The following is a 19,124-nucleotide window of genomic DNA, read 5'->3' as shown; positions in this document are numbered from 1 at the left end:
CTGTAGCTTTCGTGTTTACTTTGTTTAACAATCTACTTGCAGTTCCTTAACCATGGCTATCTGCCAGTACAATTATTTTTCTCTGTTCAGAATCTAGAGAAGCCTTGATATTTTTCACTGCCAAGTTTTCATCTGCCTGAGAACTGTTGTTTACTTGCTATGGAAGTAGGACTGTTTTCTTGACAAACATCATTTGACATAGTGTTTCTGGTTGTAAAGTTTGTAACAGTACTGTATTTTATGACAATAGTCACAACTTGCTTTTGAAGGAATACCATTTTCGAGGTCTGAATATCTATCACAAAGAACTGCACACTAGATTTTTAGAGCATCAATTTCTTTTTGCATCATACTGGTTATTTCATCTTTGTTTTTAACGTTTAAGAATTTGCTTTCACAGCTTTCAGGTGTACACATCTCACAAGTCCACAAAAGTCCTCTGTAACAAGTTTTAAGTTTATTTTACTGCAATTTTCGTGAAACTAGTACTTGCAACTGTTACCGTGGGTTCCTTTTCTAACTTTCTTGTGACATATTCTACAGTGATAAATACTTTTTACTTCACTATTAGATGCCGTATTTAAAACTTCTTCTACAATTGGTGCCGTCTTTATCTGAACTTCATTTCGTTCTTGAAGGAAAATATTGTAAAGTTTTCAAAAAGCTTCCCATTTGGATTCTATTACTTTAGGAGAGGGTGGGAGGGAGGAAACAGGACTTCGCTAATTTTCAACAAAGCATCATCATAATTTCCCAGATACCGGGAAAAGTGTATCTTTATGGGAAAAATGTTTAGTAACTTCACTTGACTACTGGTAACATAGAAAATCAAGTAAAATTGTCATGGACCAAACAATGATTATTTTAAATATTCAAAACGCTTTATAACAGACCCCTACCAGGCAAGCTTTTTTTAATTGAACCTCAAATATGATGTGATTAAAAACAAAAAAACAAAAATCATGGGTTTTGAGAGATGTTATATGTTAAAGTATTTGGAACATTATTCACAAGGTCTTTTAATGCATGCTATGTAGACTCATAAGCTTTAGTACATATCTCATGTTTTGTTAAAATAATAAAAGTGCAGAGCTAAAAGTTATAATTTAAACTGAAATATTTTCATTACTAATATTTACTTTATTTGGTGGGTATCAGATGAGCATATTTAAATGACAAGTATTCTAGACAGACAAATGTTCAAATTTAAACATGTTTAGCAGTGAAGATTCTTGGAGTCATAAAGTGAAAGATTTAATAACATCTCTTTTTTGAACCTACTGCAAGAAATTAGATTCTATTAACTTCATATTGTTTTCATTAAAGTTATACATTCTTCATAATGTGCTTGAATCAGGTACATAAGCAGAACATAAAATGTTTTTCAAAGGCACAAAACAAGAGTCTTCCTTCTCAGGCCAAAAGGAAGACACTGATGATCCAGATAGGTGGAGAAAAAGTAGATCAGCACCTCCTTCTTTGCCACACACATTCTTGACGAGAGAAAAGCAAGGAAGGCTTTTCAGAACAAGTTACTTTTCTAATTTCTAATGAATCACAGGAAAGTGTTTTGTTTTTGTGAAAATTCCTGGTACCAGGCATTGTGCGGATTGTCAAAAATCTCTTCTCGGGTTTCTTCCATGGGAAACTACATTGAATTTCTCTAAGAAATGGAAAAAGACTCACAGAATTTGAAAACATCAAATGCAGTTGTTACTTGTACATCATCCTCTAGCTGAAGCTTAGCTTTTTCTCAGTACATGTTTTCCAGTTTCTCCCAGTCCATCACACATAGATTTACCATGGATAGTAGCAAAAAAGGAGTATTCAGTGTCAATGGAAAAATCATTTTTGTGTTCACACAAGTTTTTAAAGCCTTTTCTGATTTTATATTAAGCAGCTCACCCATCAGTGAAATAATCCAGTTTCTTGACTCATGGGTAGTGTTTGGCCAATCACCTAACCATTTCATTCTGAAGAGCATTTACAGTTCCTATGTCATGATCAATATCATTAATTGTAAAGCAGTAGTTTGCTATTATCAATTTATTTGCCTCATTTATCACATAAACATGGACGGGGTGGTTTTACAGCTGCTTCTTGTCCAGTGGTAACTCTGGATTTCATTTTGAATTATAAAACTGTAGTTTTCAGCAAAGTCCGTTACCAGAATTGCTTATTCTGTTGTTAGATTTTATTTCAAATTTTTCAGGGCCTGACACTTCAGATGTGAATGAGTGTGGTATAAGTGCCTATAATTTTGTTCCAACAAATCAGTGTATTCAGCAACAGTTGCACATTCTTTACCACTTCAATCTGATGGTTTGTTAATCCACTGGCTGAACTCAATATCATCATTAGCATCTTTCTAAGCCAATTTTTCTTTCAAAACTTCTAACAATTTGTCATCACTGAGACACTCATCACAGTGATTAAGAATGCAGTCATAGTATTCCAAGTCACATACAAGAAATTTTATGAGTTCTTTATATGCTTCTTCAGAGTGTTCCACATCGAAAAGCAGTTTTAAATACTGATGGATACCACAGACACACACTGAATGAGTGCCTGCAGCACCAGCTAAAATACATCATTTTGGTCTTAGTAAACAAAATTGAGAAAAAAACGATGTTATAGTGAAAAAAATTTGGTTCCTCCCATTTAAAACAGTAATATAGTTTTCTTAGGTTGCAGGGGGTAAGTCTTTTTCGCATATACAGATTCTTCTGAATGCTAACTTTGTCTTTTACTCCTGGTAACATTCGACTATATTCATCATTTAGGTGAAAACTTCATCAGTGATAATTTACCTCTTTTTGGCTTAGAAATTGATGAAATACCCATATTTGTTTTCAGTTTCCTTGCCTGTCGAACTTCATTCTCACAAACTTCAAATTCTGCTTTTTTTTCTATTTTTTCACTAAGAGGGAGGAGCTAGTGTTAAAACTTTTATTCTTTGAAACCTCCTTACACCAGCCACTTTTTCTGTCATTAACAGTACTGTGGCATCAAAATCTTTGGCTTTCTTAACATTTTCATGATCCATTCTATTCTCTCCACTGCCAGAAATTTCAAGGTTGCAATCCAGTGCCTGGTACACTTTTTCTTCCAAAACATGTTTCACTTTTTCTAGCTTCCATTTGCCATTTGAGGCTTTCCTGTGATTTTGAATGCTATGAAGTTTCAAGGGAAAGCACCACAAGGCATTTAAAGTTTTATTTACATCCTTGATACTTTGACTTTGTAGCACTGACTCATGAAATGTCACCTCTGGGTCACTGGCATCACTTTCATTTCCATCACCGATCTTAGTTTTTTGTTCACAGGTCTTATGACGTATTGTATGAAGTTTTTTCCCTGGTTTAACTTCAGTTCTCCTAGCACACAATGACTTCAAGGATTTTTTAACTCTGTGCCTGCGCATTTTGAAATGATCTCAACACATATTTTGAGGGATTTCAAAAACCTGTAAGTAATGGTAACTGTGATTTACATATATAGTTCTTTGTTATTATCTGGAAAGTTTATATTGGATCATAAAACTACCAAATTTTGGTGGTTTTAACTCAGCTATGAAAATTTTTGAAGAGTTTTTACTGAGGTGTAGGTCACCAAAGGACGTGGTGTTGTAAACAATTTTCTGATGTGGCACAAATTCATATCTTCCATTGTAAGTAACTGAGCACTACATCAGTTAAAAATACACTGCCTTACAAATAGAATGATAAATGACTATGCCATAAACAAATATGACCTGTCTCACAGAAAGAAAAAGAGTAACTGAGACCAAATGGACTGATTTTGCACGTTAGTGATATTTAACATTTCATGCCCATGACAATTGCAATGGTTTCATTCATACACGGGTTTCAAGCAAGCTGCTGCAAACACATAGAACATTGAGGTTTACTTGCATAGATAAATACGATATATATTATATTCTTTCAAAAATCACATAATTAATAAAATAAAATAAATTTTTCACACTTAAGATTAATTTGTCTGCCTAAAATAGTTGATATTTAAATATCAAACAATGGAAACTCCAGGTAGGAATATCAACAATATAGGGAAAGACAAATTGCTACCTACTGTAAAGAAGACACGTCAAGTTGCCGACAGGTACAATTAAAAGACTCTCACATACAGCTTTTGTCTGTAGCCTTCGTCAATAAAACACACACACACACACACACACACACACACACACACACACACACACACACACACACGTGCGCACACTAGCAAGCACACCTCATACACACACGACCGCCAACTCCAGCATCTTAGGCCAGAATACATCACATCGGATGCAAGCAACTATCTGGAGGGGCTGGGGAATGGATAGGGGCAGGGGAAGGGGAAGGGGAAGGGATACTAATGTACGAGTGGGGAGAGAGGCAAATGCTGTCTGATGGAGTGTGCAGAGTCTAGAGTGCCAACAGGTGCAGTGTTAGGAGGTTGTGGGGCACATAGGTGGGGAAAAAAGGAGAGGAGTGGGGGAAGACAGGTGGATGCATTGGCAGAGGGCTGCAAATAAATAGGGTGTGGGTTGAGAATGGGGAGGAGATGATAGGACAGACGGGGTGTTAACTGTTGGGCGGAGGGTGTAGGGACAGTATGTTATTATATATTGAGGCTGGGATAATTTTGGTAGCAGAGAACTTGTTGTAAGGATACCTCTAATCTGCACATTTCAGAAAAGCTGTTGGTGGAGGGAAGGATCCAGATGGCTCGGGTAGTGAAGCAGCCATTGAAATCAAGTGTGTTATGGTTAGCTGTATTCCGTGCCATAAGGCTGTCTACTTTGCTCTTGGCCACAGTTTGGCAGTGGCCGTTCTTCCTATTGAACAGCTGGTTGGTAGTCATACCAGGATAAAAAGCTGTGCAATGACTGCTGCTGAGCTGGTAAATGACATGGCTGCTTTCACAGCTGGCCCCAGCCTCTGGTCAGATACGATAAATCTGTGACTGATCCAGAACAGGAAGTGTTGGGTGGGTGAATTGGTGAGGATTTACACATGTGTCTTTCACAGGGATATGATACCTATGGCAAGGGATTGGGATTGGGAGTGGCATACAGATGGACTAGAATGTTGTGGGGTTGAGTGGGTGATGGAACACCACTTTAGGAGGGTTGGGAAGGATCTTGAGTAGCGCGTCACTCATTTCAGGGAATTATGACAGGTAATCAAAACCCTTGTGATGATGTGGTTCAGTTGTTCCAGACCTGGGTGGCTAGTTCTTGGGAATGGTGGGAGTATTGGGGGTGTGAGGGGAAATGGCATGGGAGATCTGTTTGCAGACTGGGTCTGGGGGATAGTGTGTGAAGGCCTTGGTGAGACCCTCAACATACTGAGCAAAGGAATTTTTGTCACTGCAGATACACCATTCCCAGGTGACCAGGCTGCATGGGAGGGTTTTTTGGTGTGAAAGGGATGGCAATTGTCAAAATGCAGGTACTGTTGGATGTTGCTGGGTTTAATATGTAGATATGCAGATGGAGCCATCAGAGAGGAGGTCGTCAACATCTAGGAAGGTGGCACATTAGTTTGAGGAGGACCACATGAAGTGGATGGGAGAGAAGGTATTGAGGTTCTGAAGTAATGAAGATAGGGTATCTTGGCCCTGAGTCCAGATCATGAAGATATCATCAGTGAACCTGAATCAGACTAGAGGTTTGATGTTTTGGGAGGCTAGGAAAGTCTCGTCAAGATGCCTCATGAAAAGGTTTTCATAGGAGGGTACCATGAGGGTGCCCATGACTGTGCTGCGGATTTGTTTATGTACCTTCCCTTCAAATGACAAGTAGTTGTGGGTTAGGATAAAGTTAGTAATATTTATGAGGAAGAGGTAGTGAGTTTGGAGTCTGAAGGATGTTGGGAAAGGTAGTGTCAGTAGTGGTAAGAGCATTGGCACGAGGAATGTTGGTGTATAGGAAGGTGGTGTCAACAGTGGTAAGTAATGATCCAGGGTGTAAAGGGGTGGGGATGGTGGAGAGTTGACAAAGAAAATGGTTTACGTCTTTGATGTGAGAGGCTAGATTAGGGTCAATTGATTTGAAGTATTGGTCAATGAGTGCCGAAATTCTTTCAGTGTTGGCACAATAACCAGCCACAATGTGGCATCCAGAATTGTTTGGTTTGTGGATTTTGGGGAGCATGTAGAAGGTGGGTGTGCAGGGTTTCACAAAGATGAGGGAAATGGATTCAGGGGAGATGTTCTGGGAAGAGCCTAAGGCTGGGACAGGAGTTTGTATTGGACTTCCAGTTTGGCAGAGTTTGTAGGTGGAGGATTCAGATAATTGGCAATTAATTACAACTGTGGTGTAACCTTTGTCTGCAGGTAGGATGATTAAGTCAGGATTTGTTTTGATGTTATGTATGGATTTTCTTTCTTCTAGTGAAAGGTTGGTGTTCTGAGGAAGGGATCTGGTGAAGGACGGTGAGGCTAAGCTGGAGGTATGGAATTCCTGGTTGGAGAGATTGGCAGGAAAGAAGTGCTTCCATTGCAGGGGTCAGGAGAAGGGGAGTAGGTCTTAGACCAGTCCAGCATTGTTAAATTGGGTGTAGGGCTAAATGTGAGGCCTTTGGATAGGATGGAAACTTCTGTGAAGCTGAGGGCATCAGTGGAAAGGTTAACAACAGTGAAACAGGTATGTTTTGGCTCTGGATTTAGATTTAGTGGGGGGCTGGTAGGGAGTTTTGGGGGATGTGGCAAATTCAAAAGTTCACTTAGACAGGATTTTGCTGTTATGATGAGTGGATGAGGAGGAACACTGTGAATATGATAGGGCTTGGATGTTGGTGCTCTGAGGTGGACGTAGGATACAGCAGGTTGGATAAATTATGGAGGTGGTGTCTGGAGTGCTCCTCCAAGTGCTGGAGAGCAAGGGATTCAACTTCAAAATTATTCTGGCCTCAACCTACACCCGCCACCCAACAAGATCCACTCCTTCTTCCCTATTATCTCCTCCCCATTATCATCTTCCACCATGTTTATTAGCAAGCCTCTGCCTGTGTTTCCCAACTCCTCTCCTTTTTTGCTCCTTTTTGCCCCACCTCCCTGCCCCACAATCTCCTGACACTGTGCCTGTTGGTACTCTAGTCCCTGCACACTCAACCATACAGCATTTTTCTCCCTCCCCACCCATACACTACTGTCCCTTCCCCTTCCCCGCCGCCTCCAGATTGCTGCTTGCACCCCATGTGATGTGTTCTGGCCTGAGAGCTAGAGTTGGCTGTTGTGTGTGCGTGAAGTGTGCTCGCTTGTGTGTGTGTGTGTGTGTGTGTGTGTGTGTGTGTGTGTGTGTGTGTGTGTGTTTTATTGATGAAGGCTAGAGACAAAAGCTATATGTGAGTGTCTTTTAATTGTGCCTGTCTGAAACTTGATGTGTCTTCTGTGTGCTAAGTAGCAATCTGTCTTTCCCTACATTGTAGATATTCCTACCCGGAGTTTACATTGTTTGATATTTAAATATCAGTTATTTTAGGCAGACAAATTAATCTTAGATATGAAAAAATTTATTTTATTAATTAAATTATGTTTGAAAGAGTATAAAATCACTTTTATCTGCATGCTTGCAGTAGCTTACTTGAAATCTGTGTATGAATGAAGCCACTGCAGTAGTCACAAGCATGTTTTGTTGAACATCACTGACATGCAACAGTAAGTCTGTTTGGTCTCAGTTGCTCTTTGTCTTTCTGTGATAGGGGTCATATGTTCTTTGTGATGGAGCCATTTATCATTCTGTTTGTAATGTGGTATATTTTAACTGATGTAGTGCTCAATTACTTACAATAGAAGATATGAATTAATGGAGTGTCAGAAAATTACTTACTACCTCCAAGCTCTTCAAAAATTTTCAGAGCTGAGTTAAAACAAACAGATTTGGTAGTGTTACAGTCCAACACAAACTTTCAGATGATCAAGAAAGAACTATATGTGGAAATCACAGTTACTATTACTTAAATGTTTTTGAGAGCCCTCAAAATCAAAAGTTTGATATACATCTGGGTTATGAGTACTTCTTTAGATAAGTAGAACTTTGCATGAACATTCTCGCAGAGGGAAATTATCAGAACATCACCATATCAAAATGTTAATATATAAAAAAATTATCTGTGACCAAAAAGAATTTCCAGAAGTACTTATGTTATAGGTAAAGGATTCTCGCAGAGGGAAATTATCAGAACATCACCATATCAAAATGTTAATATATAAAAAAATTATCTGTGACCAAAAAGAATTTCCAGAAGTACTTATGTTATAGGTAAAGGATAACATACAAAGTTTCGTGAAAATCTGAGATTGAGGGTTAGAAATTCTAGAATTATTGGGCAATTTGACATGGAATGGCCCTGCAGTTGTCATAATGTAGAAATGGAGCGACTTATCTGATGCCCGGTAACTGAGGCTCAGTGACTTTCAGGACAAGCCTGTAAACAGTTCCGAAATGGCTAAGTTTGTAAACTGTTTGTGTGCCTCTGTGGTTAAAGTATACTCGGCATGGCCAAATGGTGTTATCCAAAACCAGCATCAAGGCAACTGTGATACTTCATGGACTGTAGATGTCAGGGGTGAATGATGTGAGTAAAGATACGTACATGTGAATTGATGTGCAACTATTGAGAAACTGACCATCCAGGTGAGGCAAGGAGCTACCAACAGAGTCTCCTCAACTTTTGTTCAGCAGTAGTTGCTGCATATGGATCTTTGCAGCAAGTGCCAGGTTCATGCACTTGTAATGACTGCCGTTCATCAGCGATGAAGGCTGGAATTTGCATTTCAACACCATAACTGGACATCCACTGAGTGGATGCAGGTTGCCATGCAGATAATCATGTATTATGGTGCATCGGACAGAGGGCTGTTGGCATGTAAGGTGTGAAATGCCTTTAAACTCCCTGCCACATTCGTTAGAAGGATCCAGGCCAGAGGATGCAGAGTTGTGGCCTGGGAAATGTTTTCATGATATTCTGGAAGGCACAGTCGATGGACACAAGTATGCACGTATCCCTGCGGACCATGTCCACCCGTACTTGCAGTTTGTTTTTCCTCAGCACAGGACAATGCAGTGTGCCACACAGCTCGCAGTGTACGTGCAATGGGATTACTATATCATACTCCCCCTACCACCAAACTCCCTAAATTTAAATCTAATTGAGATTTTGTGGGAGCATTTCAATCAGGCTGTTCGCACCTTGGAGCCTCAATGAGTTCCTGTCAGTACGTTCCAGAACCTCACCAACTCTCTTCCTGCATTGTCTCACAGTGGTCCACACTGCAGAAGGTGGTAATTCAGGCTTTTGACAAGTGGTCACATTAATGTGACTGGACAGTATATTTGGAACATTGCACACTACCTTTTGATTCCCATTCATGTGCTACGGTAATTGTTGGTGTTATTGTATTTTTTGTACAGAAATGATTATACTGCTTTTTTGTAAACTGTTTGGCAAGAAACCTCTTTAATTCTCAGAGGGACATTAACAATTTCTTAAAATAATATCTCCAATCATATTAAGTAAAACACTGCTGTCATGTGCAAAAATCAACTCTGCTGTATGTTACGTGGAAGATGATTCACTAGCACAAGGAATACAAATAGGTTCAACATTCAGCCCTGTGAGTCAACATTCCTGACGTCTCCCAAATCACTAAGATTTTCTCCCTTTCCTTCATCATTTGGATTATGCATCACCACCTTCTGTACTCATGATTCAAACCAGTTATTTGTAACAGGATTAAATCCACAGAATTTAAGCTTTTAAAAAAAGAATGTAATGATCTACACAGCCATTATATTCTCGATAGATAAAAAAATACAAACTGGTAACATTTTATTGTTACAGTTTATAATATTTGTATAAATGGCACTCTCAGTTCAGCAACCCTGCTGAAACCCAAAATGTGATGCATTAAATAAACTGTTTCTTTTTGCATGTGATACTACACTGAAGTGAGACCTAATGAGTTAATGTGATGGGTATATGTAGTATGTGACATACTGTCTGTGTAAACACTATTCTTTACTACTATGGGTAAAAATGCTTCTGTGAGAAATGAGATAATATTTGTAAAATTATACTGTTCATTTTCTGATGTGATACAGTTTTTTCTGAATGAACACATAACTACTGCAGAGGTGGAAACATGATGAGAATATCAGCCTCATTGGCCCTGAAATTTGTGCGATATGCTGCAGAGGGTCAGCTCGCCAGGGAACCACCAAACTTCTACACTGTAACAGTTGAATGAACTTTGATTTTTATGCAGCGTAAGACCACTTTCTGTTTGTTAATGGGTGATCATTAATGAGAAATTATCAGTTTGCATGAAATTCAGCTATTTCTGATTGTTGAAGTGTTACTCTCTTCACTGTCCTCCATTTTCCGTGTCATTATGTAGATGTAGATTAGGTTTGTGGCTAAAAAAGAGCAAAGAACAAAAATTTTGCAGTTGTGTTAATTAGTAAGTGGTGGTAGCATTGTTGTCCAGAGAAGTCTTAATTTCCCTGATTCAGTTTCCAGCAAGCAGTGCAACTCACTAATAATATGCCTCTCCATCTGTATACCGACCATTGTTATTTTAGGGCCTGTAAAACCTAATGAATGTGGCATTGCTGGCATAGTGATACTGTCACACCCCATCTAATCAGTTTTTTCCCTGAGGAAAGCCACTGCAACTCAGCTGAAACATCAGTACATTTTAGTATTTTATGTATGTTACAAGATAACACAGCAGTATACGCTCCAGGATGGTTTTAATGAGATTGGCACCCACTGCAGAAGTTTACACACTTATAACAGTGCAATAATATTAGGAAAAGAATAGATTGCTACTCACGGTAAGTGTGACCCATTCTGTTGTAGATAGGCACAACGAAAAGACTGTTACACATTGTAGCTTTCGACCAAAGCCTTCTTCATCCAAAACACACACACACACACACACACACACACACACACACACACACACACACACACACCTTATGCACACATAATGGCTACCAATGGCAGCTCTGACCAGAATGCGTCTGTCTTTGCTGGTGGCGGAGGTCATGTATGCCTCTTGTATGTATGTATGTGTATTGCTTGTATGTATGTGTATGTGTTTTCTTTGCTGAAGAAGGCTTTGAGTGGAACCTAGTAACATTCTTTTCATTGTGCATGTTGGCAACTCAGTGGGTCATTTTTACAATGAGTAGCAACCTATCCTTTTCCTGATAATGTGTTTTCTTTGCTGAAGAAGGCTTTGAGTGGAACCTAGTAACATTCTTTTCATTGTGCATGTTGGCAACTCAGTGGGTCATTTTTACAATGAGTAGCAACCTATCCTTTTCCTGATAATGTTGATATTCCAACCTGGAGTTTCTGCTTTTTAACAGCTGCAGATACATAAAAGTAATTGTTAGAATAAATATGTGGTTTCTATATAGTGTCCCTAGACATTAAAAAACTTGGTGGCATCATGCCAATAATCACGTTCAGTGTGTGAGTCCTCGTCTTGTTATTTTCTGACAGTTGTGGGATATATTATACATGACATGGTCCCAGAGACATGTTATAAAACAGCTGTACATTTTTCTTAATTAAACCCAATCTGTCATGCCAGTGTACTGTTTGCCCCTGGCAAATGCTTTGTATACTAATTGATGATTCAACAGTGTTGATGCTAGTCATTTCTTACCACATGACAAAATAATAATTCACCCCTTCTTATATCAAACTCTTACTATTTGGAGCACATATTCTCTCTTGTATTATACTCTTTTTACAAGATGTGCTACCATGTTTTCTATTCAGCTGTGCCCAAACTTTCTAGAATAACTCTGCCCTCTCCACCCCCCCCCCTCCCCCACTCTCACCTCCTCTCACTTTTTTACTTCTTCAGTTTTGAGAGGAAAAAAGTATTTTTCTTTCTTGAGCTTTGTTTAATGTTATATACTGTAATCCAATTGAGGCATACATTTCATTAGTTGTGTAAACTGTTGCAGGAGAGTCACAGGGCCAGAAAGAAGAAATGACTGCTAAGCTCATAGACCTACATGGAAAACTCCAGGTTATTGCTACAGATTATCAGATATTACTACAAATGCTTATCGCATTCTTCAAGAATCTGGCAGAGGTAATCACATTTGAGAAAGCTGCAGTGTTTATTTGTGTTTCTAGCTATACAAATTGCTAACTTTTTCTGTATTTGTCACAGCTGGAGAAGACAATAGAGAACCTGGAATCACAGTATAGACACACACGCCTGCCAAGTTCTGTGTCTGACATCGAGCTATTGTTGAAAGAACATGAGGCATCTCGGCAAGCTGTCCTTGAACTTTTTAAATTCACACAGAATGAAAAGGAACAAATAGTCATTAGAATCAAGCAACAGGTGGGTAAAAATCCTTGAACTTAACATCTATAAACATGTAATTTACTGTCACTGATCTTGTAATTCTGTCTTTAGTATTTGGTATCATGCTGAAATGTTACTTTAACCTAAAATTTTATTTTTTAAGTGGCAGTTTATTCACTTTCAGCTGCTGCTGATTTTATCTCACTTTTGCATTTTAGCAGCTTGTGCCATTTTCAAGCTTGAAAACTCATTTGAACCTGCTTACTGTTGTCAAACCTTGCCCCTCCCCTCCCACCTCCCTCCCTCACACATAAACATTCCTGTGATGTTACCTCACTGTCTGTTCCTTGGTACCTAAAGATGAATACTAGCAATGGATTCATTTTTTTAGTCAAGTTGTGCCATAAATTTATTTTCTCCCAAATTTGGTTCAGTACCTATTCACTGCTTATCCACTCTGCTCATCGAAACTTCTGCATTGTTCTACAGCAACACATTTCAAAAGCCTCTCAGAATGATCATTGTCACCTGCTTGCAGAAGTGATGTGTTCTGGTACAAGGTTATTTCCATTATTTTAATAACCTTCTGTACATGTGCTTATGTATTACGTTTAACTTTTGAAAATGTATAACAGATTTTGTTCACTATGTTAGGCATTTTTAATAATTTGTAACTGATAAACCATAAAACTTGTAACAAATCTTGGTATAACAATTGTCAGTCTAAATTAGGGGTTGTGCTACTTTTGCAATTCATAATTTCTATTGAAAATGTTCAAAATTCGACTCAGTGCTTGTGTTCAAATATATAAATACTTCATTAATATGCGCTTTCACCAAATGCATGTTTTCTTTCATTAAATATTTATATTGTCTTTAAATATATTCAACAAGTTGGCACATTGCTATATAAAATTTTGTCATTTGTTCCTAATGAGGTAGAGGTGTGGCATTTTAAATACCAACAAACAAACAAAGGTTTTAAGTAATTAAAAGAAAGATTAATAGATATTAATAAAATACAAGACTGTTTTTTGATCTGTTTCTAAATCTGAAAAGTTTCAAAATGACTGAACTGCTGACTTGCAAAGAAACTTGTAGTTATAATTTCTGAATCTGAAAAGTTTCAAAATGACTGAACTGCTGACTTGCAAAGAAACTTGTACTTATGGTATATAAAAAAGGCTAAGAACTATATATTAATTAAGATTCTAGTGTATCTGTTTTATTTTATTTGTAATACTATGATGTAATTCTTAGTCTGTCCAAAACCTTTAGAATTGTGTTTGGATAGCTAATTGTTTACCTTAATATATATTTTTTAAATTTTCCTCAATGCTACAGTTCCTTATCATACATTTCTCTTGCTTAGTGTTGGGAAAACATGTGTCCTAATAAATATAAATTTTTGCAGGAACCAGATACAGCTGCTAAGCATGATATTGACAGTCTAACAAGGCTTTTGGAAATAAAACGGATAGCATGGGAATCTGCATGGACAGATCGCAAACTACAGATTGAGCAACATCGTCAACTTTGTCAGTTTGATAGTGATTTACATCAAATTAATGCAACCTTAAATGATCTCAGCAGACAGTTGGATGCTATAAAGGGACAATATGGAGAATCTCTTGTCAGTGCTAAAGCCACATCACAGGCATTTGTTTATTTTGAAAAAACTATTGAGGTGAGTGAATTTTTTTAATATTCTACATAAGAGACAGAATTTTATGAGATAAAGAATTTTATGAGATAAAGAAGAAATTGTCTTAGAGAGTAAATGTTACACAACTTTCAAAGTTACTTTCTTTGAGTTGCATATTATTTAAGCACTGTTAGCAGTAATATCCACAACATTTAATAACTTACAGTCACTGAATAAAACTGAGTTTTTGGACTAAAGAAACTATTGCAAAAAGAGGTGGAGAGTAAACTGAGAATTTCTTTACTTGCTTTGTATTGTTCAGTGAGGTCCTTCTTATGCAAAATCTTATCAGCACTTCTCTTCAGTCACACTTCTCTTCAGTCACACAATTTACAGAATGTTCCTTAAGCCCACTGTTATTCTTTAACCAAATACAGTTTTCACATAATGCATTTCCCTGCAAGATACCCTACATCATAATAAACTACAGCCACCTACTATAAAAGTGTAGGTTAAAATTCATGTCACTGAAATTAGTACTGTATCAAGAGAGACACATAAGCTGCCACCAAAATTTTACCACATATGTATGTATTTAGGACCAAGTACTAAAAAATACTTGGCATTTGAATAAAAAAGTATGTAGTTTGTTTCTTATGAACACAAAAATGTATCTTCAGATTATCAATTTTGATTGGTAGTGACCATTGTACCACTCACCACTGACCAAAATCAATAAGAATAAAAGAAACAAATTCTACACTTCCTGAATCATGTTTTTTAGTCGCAACTATGTCACAGTTTGTGAAATACAGTCTATCTGTACAAAATTCACCAGTATCTTCTTGTAGCATTAGTACTTCAACATAATGTAGGGACTTGGGTGCATGTAGTAGCAGCTGTATTGTATAGATCCTCATATAGAAAAAGCAATGAATCCACATTTTCAATACAAAAATATGTGCTTTTTTTGTTTCTTTTAGTATCATTTACCAAAAATTAATTGCATGACACCCCTTCCCCCTACCATAAAGAAAATGTTTTGTCTCCCTTCTGTTCACCTACTGTCCAAGTGTGATTAGTCTGTTCTACACTTGGCTGATCTATTTCACTTGACATTAGTACTTTTACTCCTTAACAAAGCATACCTTTAGGGCATCGGAGGGGCAGTGCAAATTGGACTTACATCCTTTTTCCAAGGCAGGAAGCTGAAGGTACTTTTCAATGAGAGCAGCAAAATGAATGATAAGATAGTGTGATTGGACCACAATATGCTGTGGAGCGTGTATAGATCTGTCCATGGCATGTTGCTGTTCCACATTTTATGTATGAGTGTACAAGTGAATGGAAAATACATTTTGTAAGTTAAATTTATTTTGGGTCTGTTGTAGTCTAATGTGAAATGTGGTACATTATAATTTAATCTGTATTCACTACAGTACTGAGTGCTCCGTGACTGTTACTGTTGATGAATGACTATCATCACATTAAAAGTATGGATACATACCAGTATAATGTCAAAAGAGCTATATAGTTCTGAGCTTTGTGCTACCAGATTTGCTACAGTGCCAATACATTTGCAAAGAAAGATATGGTCCATAATTAAAAATTTTAGCTGAGTGTTCACCCATCTGCAGATGAAGATGGCACGACTGGATATTCATGGTAACCAATAGTGAGCTTTTAAACTGTAGAGATATCTGAGCAGCACAGTTAGAAATATACCTGGTGGAGTGTGCTTGTAAGATCATAGATATGAAAGATGTCGTAACAATTGATGGTTTATTAATCTGATAAAATGGACTTATTTAAAGCTCACTTAATCTGCTTTCATGTGATCCTGAATTCACACAGCACCCCACAGAAAAAATGATGATTAAAATAATGTAAATTGATAAATTGTCATGCTCCAATAAATGTGGGCAAGAAAAGGAATCCAAATGAAGTTGAAAGCTCCTGGGAATCACTGGAACACAAACCATCAAAGGTTCCAATGAAGAACATTACAATTTTGTTACGGGACTTCAGTGTGCAGAATGGAAAAGAAAGAAAGTTTAAATAAGATTTCCAAGACAAGGACATAGGATTCATAAAATAGATACAGGAACTTTGAAAATGAAGAAACAAGAATTTCACAAATGGCCAGATATATACTCAGAAGACTGGGAGGAGATTAAAACAAAATTAGCCAAGCCAGCCCTTGAAATAGCTCTACTCAAAATACACAAAGAGCACAGATGGTGGAAAGAACAGTGTGAAAAAGCATTACCACTTAGAAAACAAGACTGGCAGAAATGGTATTCCACAAAAAGAAGTGAAGATTTTATCAGCTTTAAACAACAAAGGTCTCAAACATTGAAAATGATAAGAGCAGCCAAAAGGAAGTTTGAAAGAAAACTAGTGATCACCAACTGAGGAAGACTTCCAAAAAAACAATACTAGGAAATCCTATAAAACTTATAAAGAAAGCCTCAAAATGTACTGGCGACGTACCTTGTCCCTCAAGAATGAAGACAGAAAATTAGCCCTGAAGAACAACAAAAACTGAGAAATATTAGCAAGCTATTTCAGTAAGTTGTTAAACTGTGAGAAACCAAGAGCAAACTTTTCAGAACAAAATCCAGAGTATATTCACACAAACTCAGAGCCATCCAGCCCGGATGAAATCCAAAATATCATTAAAGATCTGACAATTGGCAAGACCCCCCGAGGAAGATTCAGTAACTGCTGAAATGTGGAAAATTGCAGGTGTGAAAACAGTCAAGAAGCTACATAGAATCTTTCAAAAAATCTCGGATACAGAAGCTATACCAGAAGATTGGAAAACAACATTAAATAACATAATCCACCAAAAATGAGATAAAATTGACCCCAACAACTATGGAGGACTACCCCTCCTTCCCTCCTTCCAGTGATTTACAAATTCTTTCAAAAACGTTACAAAACCAGCTGGAAAGCCAACTGGATAAGCAATTAGCAGATTATCATCAAAGATGTAAAAAATGATGATCCTGTGTGGAGCAGATGTTAAATCAGAAGTTCATAGTCATGTATAGAAGAACGAGATCTAAAAGCATTTATATAACATTTACTTCAAAAAAGCATATGATTCAATTGACGGGAAACAATTATTCAACACCTTAAAGTAGTTTGGAGCTGACAACAGAACAGTGGCAATGATAAAAAAAACCACACGAACAAATACAAAATGCAAAATTAAATTTTTAGGCAAAAGTCCTTGGATTTTGAGATCAAAACTGGTGTAAGCAAGAGAGATGGACTGTCCCCACTGCTGTTCAATTGTGTGCTGGAAAAGATTACCAGGGAATTGAGGAAAAGAACAGAAGAAGAAGAAGAAGAAGAAGAAGAAGAAAGTATTAGAATATTCACAGTTGGGAGGAAATGGGGTAGTCTGAGTTTTGAGCTGATTATATTGTCATCTTTACTGAGTCTGTAGTAGATGCAGTCCTATGTATCTCTTTTTAAAAACACGGTACATGACAGATGTGAAGGAGGCACTGAAATACATGGAAACTCATATGGTAGACTAAAAAAAGCCACAAAATTTAAATTTCTAGAAAAAAATACAACCAAATGCTTTTGACAAAGATGATAACCTAGTAGGGGCAAGGAAAATGGAGGTGGCTTTTCAATTACCAAAAAACCTGTGTAACAAGAAAGCTGTTTTCCTAAATGCAAAACTTTGGCTCTACAGTACTATCGTTAAACGAGAATGCCTGTAGAACAAAAGCAAACCAGTGCTTTTCATTTATCAGAATGCCTTTATGGATCAGAATGCCTTTCGTTAAATACAGCCAAACAATAAGATGAATTAGAAAAGAAGGAAAGGAAAATGATCAGTAAAATTTTGGAACTACAATATGAGAATGGGAAATCAAAATTAAGAAGTAATACAGAAGTCTTTGAAAAAAAATAGAGTGAATAACAGATATGATGAGGTAGAAAAAAGTTGCATTTTTTGGACACCTAAAAAGGCTAGATGAAAACAAGATAACAAAAAGAATTTTAACTTCTTTGACAGAAACCACCAACACATCACTTACGCAGAAGTTAAAGCAGACTTGAGGGAAATGGAAAGAATGGAGGAAGAAATAGGAGAAAGAAAAAGGTTCAGAGCAAAAGTAAAAGGTTTCAAGGGCTTACAGAAGAAAACAAAGAAAAAGACAGGTGCCAAATGGACAGAAGAAGAAGAAAAACATAGGAAAAATTAAAAAATACTGGAAAGAAAGAAAAGAGAAAAGAAAGAATACATAAGATATTTTATGTAGTTATAGTAGGCCAAACCATGTTAAAACAAAACGTAAATTAAATCAAAGTTAATAATAGCCAAATAAAGGCAGAAGAAAAGTGTACTTGCCAGATATCAGCAGAAAGCTGTTCATTGTTGATTTTGCACCTTCTTTGTCATGCTTTGTATGTCCCAGTGTTGGGTCCTGGGAAAGTTTTCCTCCCTATTCTTTATGAAATCCCATCTTATATGGCCATTTTGTTTGTTTTGCACTATGAAAAAAAAAAACATAATTATGAAGACTGTAACTCGTGTTGTTTCAGTCTACTAGTCCATTGCTGCCTATTATGCAGACATTTTTTCTGTTTTTGGTTAGTTGTAGTTTCACTCTTTTCTTAATGGAAATAAGTGAGTAGTTTGTGACTGTGTAAACCTTTCAGGCATATTAACTGAAAATGATCTTGTCGGGTCTGCAGCCAGATCATAAAATCATCTCAACGCAATATTTCAGTAGTCCATCTGGCTGCAATATTCAGGCGAGAATGCTGTTTGTTAAACATCACTGGAGCTGATTCCTACCATAGGCAGCAGTCCTTTTATGTGTCACGGAAAAACAACAATACATGCCAAGCGCCACTCTGTTGCCCCTAATGTAAAGTGGAGATACAACCCCGTAGTGGCGAAAGCTGGCAGAAACAGTAAATTGCTACCAAGTCAATGGATCAATACATTCTGCAGGCCAAATAAAAAACTGTTATTTTTTTAGTATCGATTATTAAGACACAGTCCCAATAATAAGACACAGGAGCAACTGTATGGGTCTCATCGTACAGCTTCTGTGTCCCTCCTTTAGACAGAACTCAGTTATAGTGATTATCT

The 19,124-nt window shown here is 37.3% G+C and overlaps 1 protein-coding gene across 1 annotated transcript in view; it reads left to right on the top strand.

Annotated features, from left to right (window-relative positions):
• Nucleotides 1-19,124, top strand: part of LOC126267900 (uncharacterized) — a 1,063,720-nt gene that overhangs the window by 849,094 nt on the left and 195,502 nt on the right. Inside the window, exons 28-30 of the mRNA XM_049973211.1 lie at nt 11,999-12,129; nt 12,211-12,387; nt 13,766-14,038. Of these exons, the coding sequence (XP_049829168.1) occupies nt 11,999-12,129; nt 12,211-12,387; nt 13,766-14,038 (581 nt within the window). The remainder of the gene's footprint in view (nt 1-11,998; nt 12,130-12,210; nt 12,388-13,765; nt 14,039-19,124) is intronic.

The sequence above is a fragment of the Schistocerca gregaria genome, chromosome 4 (assembly GCF_023897955.1).
Source record: "Schistocerca gregaria isolate iqSchGreg1 chromosome 4, iqSchGreg1.2, whole genome shotgun sequence".
In the NCBI taxonomy this organism is placed as follows: Eukaryota; Metazoa; Arthropoda; class Insecta; order Orthoptera; family Acrididae; genus Schistocerca; species Schistocerca gregaria.
This window is presented reverse-complemented; position numbering and strand designations above follow the sequence as displayed.